The 13,696-nt window shown below is 37.4% G+C and overlaps 1 protein-coding gene across 4 annotated transcripts in view; it reads right to left on the bottom strand.

Moving 5' to 3' along the window:
* Positions 1-8,338: 8,338 nt before the first annotated feature.
* ERCC6 (ERCC excision repair 6, chromatin remodeling factor) overlaps positions 8,339-13,696 on the bottom strand; it is an 81,222-nt gene continuing 75,864 nt past the window's right edge. For all 4 annotated transcript variants that reach the window (XM_023230156.1, XM_023230152.1, XM_023230153.2 and 1 more), the window contains 3 exons: positions 11,982-12,186; positions 10,696-10,774; positions 8,339-9,538 (listed from right to left, as the gene is read on the bottom strand). In XM_023230156.1, the coding sequence (XP_023085924.1) occupies positions 9,119-9,538; positions 10,696-10,774; positions 11,982-12,186 (704 nt within the window). In that variant the 3' untranslated portion in view covers positions 8,339-9,118. The remainder of the gene's footprint in view (positions 9,539-10,695; positions 10,775-11,981; positions 12,187-13,696) is intronic.

Genomic DNA, 13,696 nt, shown 5'->3' on the forward strand with positions numbered 1-13,696 from the left:
AATTTTTGTATTTTTAGTAGAGATGGTGTTTCACCATATTGGTCAGGCTGGTCTCGAACTCCTGACTTTGTGATCTGCCCGCCTCGGCCTCCCAAAGTGCTGGGATTACAGGCATGAGCCACCACGCCCGGCCTCTTGCATCTATTTTAACTTTTTTTTTTTTGAGATAGGGTCTTGCTCTGTCACCCAGGCTGGAGTACAGTGGCATGCTCATGGCTCACTACAACCTCGACCTCCTGGGCTCAAGTGATCCTCTCACCATAGCCTCCTGAGTAGCTGGGACTACAGACGCACATGACCATGACCAGCTGAATTTTTTTGTTCTGTAGAGACATGACTTTCCCATGTTGCCCAGGCTGGTCTGAAACTCCTGGACTCAAGCAATCTGCCCCTTTGCCTCCCAAAGTGCTAAGACTCCAGGCATGAGCCATCATACCCAGCCAACTTTTTAAATATAATGTAAGGTAAGTGTCCAGCTTTATTATTTTGCACATGACTATCCACTTGTCCCAGCACCATTTGTTGAAAAGACTGTTCTTTCCCCACTGGATGGACTTGGCACCTTTGCTGAAAATCAGTTGACTACAGATGTTTGCATTTATTTCTGGAATCGCCATTTTTTAAAAAATTCAATGATCTATGTCTATGCTTGTGCCAGTAACACACTTCTTAATTACTGTTGTTTTGTAATTCAAAATGAGGAAATGTGAGTTTTTCTACTTTATTCTTTTTCAGAATTTCTTTGGCTATTCTGGGTTCCTTGCAATTTCATATAACTCTTAGCATCAGCTTGTCAATTTCTGCAAAGAAATCAGCAGAGATTCTGACAGGGATTATGCTGAATCTGTAGATAAGTTTGAGGAATATTGTCATCTTAACAGCATTAACTCTTCTGATCCACAAACATGGGATGTTTTTCCACTTATTTAGGTCTTCTTTAATTACTTTCTGCAATGCTTTGTAGTTTTCAGAGTATAAGTTTTGCACTTTTTGTTAAATATGTTAAGCACCTTATTCTTTTTTATGCTATTATGAATATTCTTAATTTCATTTTTGATTATTCACTGCAGGTGTGTAGAAATACAACTGATTTTTAAATACTGATGTTGTATCCTCCCATCTTGTTGAACTCATTTATTAGCTTCCATAGTTTTTTTTTTTAGTGGATTCCCTAGAATTTTCTACATACAAGATCATGTTATTTGCGAACAGAGTTTTTCTTCTTCCTTTGCAACCTTTTTTTCTTCTTGCATAATTGTAATGGCTAGAACCTCCAGTACAATGTTAAATAGAAGTGTGAGAATAGGCATCCTTGTCCTATTTCTAATCTTAGAGGGAAAGCATTCAGTTTTTCACCATTAAGTATAAAGACAGCTGTAGATTTTTCATAGATGCTCTTTATCAGGTTAAGGTAGTTTCCTTCCACTCCTTGTTTTTCAACCATTTTTATCATGAAAGGGTGCTGGATTTATTCAAATACACCTTTTTTTTTTTCATCAGTAGAGATGACTTTTTAAAATTATATTGACATATGTATTACGTTGATTTTCACATGTTAAGCCAATCTTATATCCCTGGGATAAATCCTACTTGGTGATGGTGTATAATTCTTTTTATATGTTGCTGGATTTGGTTTGTAGCATTTAGTTGAGGATTTTTGCATGTATTTCAAAAGACATATTGGTTTGCAGTTTTCTTGTGATATCTTTGAGTGGTTTTGTTATCAGGGTAATACTGGGAAGTATTCCCTCCTATTTCTTGAAAGACTTTGAGAATAATTGCTATTAGCATTTCTTTGATTGTTTGGTAGAACGCAGGGGTAAAACTGTCTGTGCCTGGGCTATTCTTCGTGGGCAATTTTCTGATTGCTGGTTTAATCTGCTCACTAGTGATAGGTCTATTCAGATTGCCCATTTCTGTAAGGTTGGTAGTAGTGTCTATTCTTTCATATCAGATCCTAGTAATTTGAGTATTGTCTTTTTATTGGTCAATCTAGTGAAATATTTGTCATATTTATTGATCTTTTCAAATAACCAGTTTCTAGTAATATTTTCTCTATTGTTTTTCTCTTGTTTCATTAATTTCTACTCTATTATTTTCTTCCTTCTGCTTGCTTTAGGTTTAGTTTGTCTTTCTTCAATGACTCAGGGTGGAAGGAAGGTTACTGCTTTATTTCTTCCTTCTTAATACAGGCATTTACACCTATAAATTTCCCTCTAAGCACTTTTTTAGCTGCATCTGTACAGTTCACTTGTGTCTTAATTTTCATTAGTCTCAAAGTGCTTTCTGATTACTTTGTTTTCTTCTTTAGTGTATTGGTTATTTAATAGTGTGTTGTTCAATTTCCTAATTGTGAGTTCTTCAAATGTTCTCATTTTTTATTTCTAATTTAATCCTGTGATTATGATCACAAAATGCTCTTTGTATTATTTCTATCCTTTTAAACGTATTGAAGTTTCGTGGTCTAGTATAAGGCCTATCCTGAAGAATGTTCCATGAGCATTTGAGAATGTATATGCTGTAGTGCTTGGGTAAAGTGTTCTATAGATGTCTGTTAGGGCTAGTTGGTTTATAGTGTTGGTCAATTCTTCTATTTCATTAACTTTCTGTCTAGTTCTGTCCATTAATGAAAATAGGTTATTGGAGTCTCCAGTTACTATTACGGCCACTTTCTTCTTTCACTTCTGTCAGTTTTTGCTTTCTGTGTTTTGATTAAGTTCATATATATGTTTACAATTGTTATTTTTTTGATGAATTAACCTTTTTATCATTATAAAATGTCTCTATCTCTAGGAGCATTTTTGTCTTAAGATCTACTTTGTCTGACACTAGTATAGCCAGTCCAGCTCTTTTGTGGCAATTGTTTGCACTATTTCTTTTTCTATCCTTTTACTTTTAATCTGTGTCTTTGAACTTAAAGTGTGTCTCCCACAGATAACACAGAGTTGGAATGTATTTTTAATCCAATCTGACAGTCTCTGCCTGATTAAATTCATTAACATTTATTATTGATAAGTTGAATACACATTACTTTCTGTTTTCTATTATCTATTGTGTTCTTTTCATTCTCTTTTACCATTGCCTTTTGCATCAAGTATTTTCTAAGGTAGTATTTTAATTTTATTAATAATTTTTCAACTATATTTTGGGAGTTATTTTCTTAGTGGTTGCTCTAGCATTTACCATATACATCTTATCAGAATCTAGTAGAATTACACAAGCTTAAGTCCAGTAATATATAGAAGCTCTCCTCCTATATAGCTATATTCCCTTTCCCCCTTTTTGTGGTATTTTAGGTATACATACTGTATCCATTAATGTTACAAATCCAACGCATTGTTATAATTATTATTTTACCATCTGCTATCATTTCATTAGTCTATTACAGCTTTGCTCCCAGCCACCTCCTTTGTGTTGTTTTGACAAATGCTATATATATGACATTTCTGGATGTTATAGACCAATACATTATATACATATTATTTGATACAGTTGCATTTTGAATCAGTTGAGAGGAGAAAAATATGCATTTATGTGACTTTTATAATTATATAATTGCTTTTACTGGTGCTCTTCATTTGCTTTCAGCCTAAAGAACTTCCTTTAATACTTCTTATTAAGCAGGTTGGTTAACAACAATTTTTCTGTTTTTATCTGGTAAAGTCTTTATTTCACTTTCATTTTTGAATAATACATTTGCTGGATATAGGATTCTTGGTTGACAGTTCTTTTCCTTCAAGCACTCTGTTATACCTGCCCTCTGGCCTCCATTATTTCTTCTGAGAAGTCAAGTATTAATTTTGTTCCCTAAGTGATGTATCTTTTTTTCACTCACTACTTTCAAGGTTTCCTCATCTTTGTTTCCAGCATTTTTTACTATGATGTGTCTGTGAATCCCTCTGCATTTATCATGCTGGAAGTTCACTAAGCTTCCTAGATGTTTTTCAATCAATTTGGAGAGTTTTCAGTCATTATATCTTTAAATATTTTCTTTTTCTTCTGTCCTTCTTGTAATCCCATTACACGCACACTTAATGGCATATAAGGGTGCTTCACATTTCTCTGGGGTTTTGCTCATTTTTCATTTTCATTCTCTGTTCTTTGGAAAGCATATCTCTCTTATTCTATCTGCCAGTTGGTTGATAATTTCTTCTGCCAGTTCAAATCTACTATTGAACCCCTTTTGTGCATTTTTTCCTTGTCATAGTTTTTAACTTCATGAATTTAGCTTTTGCCACTTGGAGCTGCAAGGGTAAGAAATGCTGGCATCTTGCCCCTCCCTGTGAGGTACCATACCTCTGGACAGGGAGCTGAGGGAGACGGAGCTCTGTTTTCTTGGCTGCACCCACTGAAATGGGAGGGAGGGGGGAGTGTGTTGTGGCTGAAGTGTCTGACTCACTGTTCTTAGCAAGATTTGGATTTCCTTGAATAAGTGTTACTTTATTCTACATGCTTTTAGGATAATTTTCAGTACATTAAGTGTTTGTGTCTCTCTGTATAAGAGGAAGGTGTTTATTTTTTGTTACAATTCTCACCAGTTAAAGCTAATTCCTAGGACAGGGGGTCCAGAGGGCCCTTCATATTGCCATTCTGGAAGTGAAAGTCTAAAGGATATCTCAATGTTAGAAAATTTAACTGTGTACTTTACTACACTAAGAAAAGCTATACAATTATATCAATATATACCAGAAAAGACTTTGAGGACAATCATTCTACCATTTGTGATAACCAATTATGACACCACAATGATAAAAACAGTGGGTTACTAGCAAAGTTAGATAAATGGACCAATTTAACAGAATGCAGAGCCAAGAAAAATTTTCATAAATTATATGTAAATTGGTAAAGGTGGCATTATACATCAGGAGGAAAATAATAAACTATTTGTTAAAGGTGGTAGGGAAACTAGTTACCCATATGGGATTAATAATTTATGAGAATATATTCATGACCTTAGCTAGGGAATGGTTCTTAAATAAAGAAACCAAAAAAAAAAAAAAAAAAAATGGAAAGACTGAATTTACTGTATTTTAAAACTTCCATATGATAAACATCACAAAGTAGATATGTGAATATGCTAATTCTCCATATTTTTATATAAAAGTTAAAAGACTCACAACCAAAACTAAAAATCTGTAGAACACCTAGGAATAAGCCTATTATGAAATGTGCAACAGATTTATGATGAAAGTTATTAAAATTTCATCCAAGAATATAAAAGACTTTAATAAAATGAGGCCTATCATAATACTAATCAGAAACATTATATTAATTATTAAGAAGTCTTTTATTCTTAAATTAATGTGGAAACAAATGCAACCCTAGTCAAAAGAACACCACAATTTTACTGGAATTTAATAAACTAATTCTTGATTCAGCTGGAACAGAAAACACCCAAGAAGAAGATACTGAAGAGGGGGAGAAAGGAAAAGGAACTTGCCCATGAATGGCAAAACACAATGCAAAGCACCAAATGACAGTGTGAGGAGTGTGGCTGGTAGAACCAACACCTGGATCCACGGGTCAGAAATAGACAACTTAGCATGTGATGAGTTGAAAGCTGACATTTTAAACTGGTAGAGAAAAGAGTATTTGTTGATCATTGGAATAAATGCCTTTTTGTTTTTGTTTAGGGGAGCAATCCTAAAAGATAAACAACCCACAAGAAAACTAGGCAAATATAACACAAATAGGCAAAGTATGGTAGAGATCTACAAATGGCCAATAACACGCAAATGTTTGATTTTATAAGTAATCAGGGAAATTCAAGTGAAAACAAGGTACTTTCGATCATGAGATTGGTTAAAACAAAACAAAACAAAACAACCTACCGATATTGATACCACTTACTGTTGGCAAGGGTTTGGAGAAATGGGTCCTTTTATGGAGGGTGAATTGAAGCAAGCAATTCTGCTACATCAACTGACATTTAAAATCTACACAATTAATCCAACAATTCTATGCAGGCAAAGCTATACTTACAGGAATAGAAATGTCTTGCACATAATATTAAATGAAAAGTTAGTTGCAAAATAAGGATGGTATAACCCCATTAATATAAATTACATATTTAAAGCAAACTGATTGCTGTAATAGACTTCAAAAGACAGTAGTTTAAGCAAGTCAGTATTTTATTTTACTCTTAAATAGCAGGTCAAAGGAGAACAGTTCAAGACTGGCAGGCCAACTTCTCCTTCCTCAACACATGACTTCCATCTCTTGAGATGCCAGGTCACTACCAAAGCTCCCACTGGCCTCCCAGCCAGCAAGAAAGGGGAATGTCAAGGAGAGTGCATACCCTGCTTCTTTATTTAAAGGGCCAATTTGGAAGTTTAAAACTTAGTCATATGGCCACAATTAACTTTAAGGGAGGCTGAAAAGTAGTCTTAAGCTGAGCAGCCAGACGTCCAGGTAAAACTCAGAAATTTTATTAGTAAAGGAAGAATGAGAAAATGACATTATAGCAGCAGTCTGTGTCATGTGATTCTCTAAATGCATGGAGAAGACACACCAAACATAGGACTGTACTTAGCTGTGGAACAGGTGCAAGATGGTGTGGGCTGGGGAGGCAGACTACTGCTTGAACATTTTTAATGGTGATGGTATTAACATATTTAATTTTTTGACAAAATTTTAAAATCCTTTATTTGTGCTGATAAAGCATGTTAAATACATTAAATCTATCTACACTGTACAAAGCTTTTAAAGTTCCAAAAATTAGATTTTTATCTAAATGAATACATTTCTCTGCATTGTTAAAACCATTCTACTTACTGCATTGTTCTCCAAGTCCCTCCATCCAGGAGGCATGATGACAATGTGTGCAGATCTCCTCACTGAGACACCACCTTCCCAATATCATGGTACATCAAAAAAACTGAGACAAGAACTGGAACAAGGACCACCTTGCTCCTACTGCATTATAGCTTTTGATAGTATTTGCTACTTGAAGAGAAGGCTATACCTTGTCTAGGTCAATACAGTTTATGTTTCAGACACTATAAATGTGATGCCCAAATGCTTCATATGAGTGAACAAGGTCAGTAGATCACCCTGAGAACAAGGAAGACACAATTTCCTTATGGACTAATGATTATAAAAATAGAAATTAAGAGTTCCCCAGAAACAAACCACTTAGTCAAAAAGGAAGGAGTTTTGACTTCCTTCTAAACCAAGTATTCAAGTTTAAGACTTATTGGCCTGTTTAAAAATTCCTTCTATGACTTCTCAACAATGATGGCAAAGTGACAAAAATAATGTAATCATCATCTTCCCTCATTATATATAAACCAAACTAAAAACCAAAGAAATGAACAAGCTATAATCCAAAAAAACTAGAAAATCCTGGCAGGAATCATAAAGAACATCTCTAAGAAAAGGATTCTTGGCTTAAGCAAAATATTAGAGCAGAGAAAGCAAAACCCATGTCCTCTCATGCAGTCCTGCAAGGCTCCCCCTGCCCAGGACCCTCCTGTCTGAGTCACAGGGACAAGCAGACAGAAGATGTGGACACAGCTACCCATGTTGAGCATGAGCGAGATGTAAAGAAACAGCACGGAAGGAGGGCAGGTATACTACAGAAAATGAGAGAGGAAAAGAACAGACCAGAGAACACAAATCCAAGAAACAAACTGCACTGAGATAGCTACAGAAGAAATTCAAGGAATACAATGAATTTCAGAAACAACACTTCAAAGATGAGATGATAAAATCATCCTGAGAAGGAAACAAGAAAAACACAGGTAAGAAAATAAACTTGGCTGGGCGCGGTGGCTCATGCCTGTAATCACAGCACTTTGGGAGGCCAAGACAGGCGGATCACGAGGTCAGGAGATCGAGACCATCTTGGCTAACACAGTGGAACCCCGTCTCTACTAAAAATATAAAAAATTAGCCGGGCGTGGTGGCGGGCGCCTGTAGTCCCAGCTACTCGGGAGGCTGAGTCAGGAGAATGATGTGAACCCGGGAGGCGGAGCTTGCAGTGAGCCGAGATCACGCCACTGCACTCCAGCCTGGGCGACAGAGCGAGACTCCATCTCAAAAAAAAAAAAAAAAGAAAAGAAACTGAGGATCAAAGCAACACCATCACAGAACCATAAACACATAAACAGTAGCGAGATACAAACAGCCTTGGCTGGAATCCAAACCACAGAAACAGGAAAGCCCGTCACAGGGAATGCAAAGGCAGGCGCAAGACAAAGGCAACTGGAGAGAAGACAGCCTGCCAGCCTGCAGATAAGAGAGGTCTGGAGTGGTGTCACTTCATGGTAATAACAGCTGGGTCTGCTGTGGGCTGCAGTGATGTTTGTGTGCATGCACATGTGTGGTTTTTATGTACCTACTTTTGGCTTTAATTGGATTTTTTTTTTTTTTATAACACATTTTGTGACTGTAGGAGGGAAAAAGATGCCCTTTTGTGACTGTAGGAGGGAAAAAGATGCCCTCTGCTTATAGGAAAGCCAGGGTAAACTGAATACCCTACAACTTTCCACAAATACATGTCTTATCATTTATTAACAAACTGTTTCATGCTTTACTAATAAAAATACCCACCAATTTGCCAGTACCTTGAAAAGAGGATCGTTTCAAGAAAATTAATATAATTATCAAACAACAAATAACAAACCTGACCTTTGTGGGTGGCAAACAGTAAATATAAATGTTTAAAGGTTATGCATCAAAATAATGCTGTTATATTGATGAACTTATTGAACAGGTTTGACTGAATGTAAAACCTGTTTTTAGCACCAATAAAAAAATTTATTGAGATTTCTGTTCTGCAAACTTCTAACTGTGCTCCCTGACAGCATCTTTTGGGTAAAGGAACAAATGTGCTCCAAGGAGTAACCGTTAGGTCCCTGATTGTTTAACATAATTCAGAGTGCCAAAAAAAAAAAAATCAATCCAAGTATTTTCTCCTTTAGCTAGCATTATTAAAACTTTTTAACTTTCAGAGAAGAGTTTCATCTTCTTAAAGTTTTAATTCTGAGGTAGATGTCATGCAAACAAACATCAAATGCAGCCAACTTCCGTTGACAAACATGATTATTAATAATAAATTAATAATCAGAAATGCCCGTTAGAAAAAGTGACTTGAAAGTTTAGGAAGCAATGTTGTTTAGCAGTATTCTGGCTTGAGTTTCCAAATTCCTTCACCACCAGAAGTTCTATGAAAAGTGCACAGATTTCTCAATAGTTCTCGGAAGACACAAGACTGTGATGCAGATAACTTGGATTCAAACTCCTGTAGTATCTCCCTAGTGCTGGCCTGGCCATCAGTGTGGGCCTGGAAAGCGATGAAGTTTCTCATCTCCACCAGAAGGTCATCATGTTCTGTGGTGGGAAGCAGGGCAGAAGCTTCCTGCAGGTGCCTGCTTTCACTTTCTAAACGCTCTGGCAGAATCAGGTGGTTTCTAGCTCTCATTTTAGCCAAGAGTGAGGAGGAAGCGAGGGCCCCGGATGAAGAGTCTGCATCTTCTGCTCTTCCACTAAAATGCTCAGGGACATTATCTTTTCCCTCCTTTTTCATTATGCCATCCTGGAAAAAGAAGACCACTATATTGATATATTTAATCTCTAGTTTATGCCCCCACTTCCTTCCCCAAAAGCTGTGAGTGGTCAAAGACAACACATGTGCCAGGGTGGTGAGGTTGACGGGGTAAGACTGAGACTCCACCTAATGAAAAGGGAAAGGAGGAGGGTCTGGTATCTAAATCCTCCCACTGTTAAGAGACCATTTCCTAAAAAAAAAAAAAAAAAAAAAACAAATTAAAAGGGGGACAACCAAGCCATTCCCTTAGTCACCACTCTGCATGGTGGTGGAAGGGAAGGCAGAGTGGAGGTTTCCAGGCAAGGTTTCAGGAAAATCTGTCTCTAGGAGGCCCAGGACCACTTTCAGTGCCTGTGGGCTTTTCCTGTTCTTCCGCTCAAATGGACCCTGACCTGTACACTGTGGATAAGGAACAGTATCATAGCTATACTTCTTTTTCCTCACTTTTAAATCTTCTTACTCTTTCCTACCTTACATCTAATGCAAGTTTCCTTAAAAAAACACAAATCTAACTCTGAAAGGGTCTCAAATCCCTACTGCTAAAAGCACAGAACATGGGAAGTCAAAAAGGTACTCATATTCCTAAACACGTTCATATTAACTTACAATTGGAGTCTGAATCTGGGAGTTTTAACATAATCCTTAATCTGAAAGACCAGAAAGACTTCCACTGAATGGTGGAGTCTGGACTAGTTTTAACCACTGTAGCACTCAAGGCAAGCAGGGCATTCTTGAACAGAGAAAGACAGGCACTCTGCTCTAGCAGCTAGTGAGTTACAGACATCAACATTCAAGGCAGTTTTCTGGACCTTTGTTTCAAAGGGTTGCGGTCTCTGGAGCTGGCACTTCCCCTCTAGACAAGGCAGGCTGTCCTGGCAGCGACACACCCATCCCTGTGTCAACCTTCTAATGGCAAAACAGAAATGCTGCTACGGATCTTGGGTTAAAGACTTTCTCTTTAGGAAATCAGCAGGTCCTTTTAGATTCAAGTGAATGTGCATCGTAAATCAGAGCATGCAACACAAATATCAGGTGTCATTACACCAGAGATAACCATTTTCTTCACATCCAGAATCAGGTGAAATTTTCATGGCATTCAGTCAAGCAAATCTCACCCTGGAAAGCAAAAAGGTTATCTATATTACCTGGCACTTCTCTGTTGGAGATGTTGATGAAGGATGCTGCACAGAGAAGTTAGAATTCCTTTTCTTACCAAATCTACTCCTAAAGAAGGAAAAGAATCACAGTAGATTAAATGTTTGCTTTTGAGACTTAGAGATCAAAATACTCTTTCAACAATGAACTTCTGGCCGGGCGCAGTGGCTCAAGCCTGTAATCCCAGCACTTTGGGAGGCCGAGACGGACGGATCACGAGGTCAGGAGATCGAGACCATCCTGGCGAACATGGTGAAACCCCGTCTCTACTAAAAAATACAAAAAACTAGCCGGGCGACGTGGCAGACGCCTGTAGTCCCAGTTGTTCGGGAGGCTGAGGCAGGAGAATGGCGTGAACCCGGGAGGCGGAGCTTGCAGTGAGCTGAGATCTGGCCACTGCACTCCAGCCTGGGTGACAGAGTGAGACTCCGTCTCAAAAAAAAAAAAAATGAACTTCTTCCTGGAAACATTTCCATCTGCATGGTTATTCTTTCACAGCCACGCCATTTCTGCTCTATCCCCCTCGACTCTTCCACACCACCCTCCTAGAAAGTAACTGCTGGCCGGGTGCAGTGGCTCATGCCTGTAATCCCAACACTTTAGGACGCCGAGGCGGGCAGATCACTTGAGGTCAGGAGCTCGAGACTAGCCTGGCCAACATGGTGAAATCCCATCTCTACTAAAAATACAAAAATTAGCATGGCATGGTGGCAGGAGCCTGTAATCCCAACTATTCGGGAGGTGGAGGTTGCAGTGGGCTGAGATCACACCACTGCACTCCAGCCCGGGCGACAGGGCGAGACTCCATCTCCAAAAAAAAAAAAAAAAAAAAAAAAGGAACTGCTGCATCTCAGAACGAGAACCAGTTTCTTGTTCAAAAGATGATGGGAACCATTCTCAATTCCAGGTAGGAAAATCATTCTAAAAGAGCATACTGAATAACAAAGTAATTAATGTGTGTTGTAAATTGGCTAATTATGTCATTAAAGTTTAATCATTATCCTGTATCTCGTACTATTTTTAACAACACCATCTCTCAAATAAAACCAATCACTTCTCCTGAAGCCACTTTGGAAAACAGGGGATGAAAGCAAGTAGGAAGGCAAAGTTGTAACAGTATTTCTCCAAGTCACCCAGATTTCGCTGCTATAATCCTTCCATAAGGGATTTATTCCTGAAGAGAAATAACAACATAAGCCTCTACACCTGCTCTGATTTTATTTCTAGCCTTAGTTGTTTGGCCTCCTTGCAAGTATGGCATGCAGCAATCTCTTACTTTGTTCCTGCTGGTGCACCAGAAATCCCCCTGTGGCCAGTCCAGGTGGGAACACCAGACACTGCTCCCAGACACCGCTGACGAGAAAGCCTCAGTGCTTTCAAGGCATCCTGGGCCACTCGGTTGGCTTCTGCTTCCACCAGTACATAATCTGGGCTGGCTCCATCCATGATGGCATCGTGCTTCATGACACTGTGCACGCCAACTAGCAAGAAAAGAAACAGCAAAGTGATATTTCACTTTGTATGCAAGAAAGACACTTTTCTCCTCTGTATAAGTACAATATTGTGGTAGACAAAAAACAAAGTCATAGTACACTTAGAAAACCCTAGAGAATCAATGATAAAAAATAGTAAAATAATTCAGGCAACATGAAAAAATAAAATTCACACACAGAAACCTATAACGTTCCTATTTACAAACAACAGCCAGCTAAAGTAAAATGGCGGGAAAATTCTATTTACAGTAACAGAAAAGACAAAACACTTAGGAATAAACCCAAGCAATGTGTAAAGCTTGTATGGAGAAGACATGAAAACACTCCTGGGAAGATAGACTATCCGACTTAAACAAACAGAAAGATATCCCTTGCATTTGAGTAGAATGACTCAATAACCATTTTCCCTGAGTTAATTTATATGTTTAATGCAATCTCAATAAAAATATCAAGCTTTCTTATGAAGTTAGACAAACTGATATTAAAGTTCATATAGAAAAATAAACCTTCATGAATAGATCAGAAAACACTGAAAAGGCAGTGACACCCTACTGGACAATAAAACATGCTCCAATTACAACAGTTTGGTGCTGAGGAAGGAAGAGACACAACAGGAGATTGACCAGAAACTAGAAATAGATCGAACTACATTTGGAAATGTATGACATGATAAAGGCATCTCTAATCACTGAGAAAAACATACTTGAAATAAATGATGCTACAAACGTTGGGGCACAAATGTTGGGGCATTTTATCTTTGAACCAAGATAAAACCCACACCTCATACTCTAAATGGATCAGAAATCTGAATGTAAAAAGCAAAACCATACAAGTAGTACAAGAAAACATGGTGAATTATCATACGATCTATGTGTAGAAAAGGCTTAGAACTACAATTCCAATTAATAAAAGACTGACAAGTTTTTAAAAAAAAAAAAAAAACCTGTTTCATAAGAAAAAAATTATCATAAGTAATAAAAGACAACCAATGAGGAAATACTTGTAACATATATGAAAAATGAAAAGTTAACATCCCTAATATATAAAGAACTCTTTAAAACCAAGGGGAAAAAGGGACCAAAAATCTGATTTAGAAAATGGACAAAAGACATGAACAGACAAATTCACATAAAGAAAAAATTTTTAAATATAAATGGTCCTATAAAAAGTTCAATTTCACTCAAAGAAAATAACTGCAAATTAAAACTTAATATATCTTTTCTCACCTATCAGACTGGGAAAAATTAAAAGTATAACACCACATTCTTGACAAGGCTCTGGAGGACAATTGCTGGTGACAATTCAAATTGATCTAAACCTTACAAAAGGGAGTTGGGCATTATTCAAACAAACAAACAAAACAACCTTACATATGTGTTCACCTTTTGATCTAGCAATCTCTCTTGTACAAGCACAGGATTATTTAGTGTAGCATTGTGGCTGAAAGAAGCTATAAACAATCTAAATCCTCATATATGTATAAACTGTGGTACCGGTT

The sequence above is a fragment of the Piliocolobus tephrosceles genome, chromosome 9, assembly GCF_002776525.5.
Source record: "Piliocolobus tephrosceles isolate RC106 chromosome 9, ASM277652v3, whole genome shotgun sequence".
NCBI classification, from domain to species: Eukaryota; Metazoa; Chordata; class Mammalia; order Primates; family Cercopithecidae; genus Piliocolobus; species Piliocolobus tephrosceles.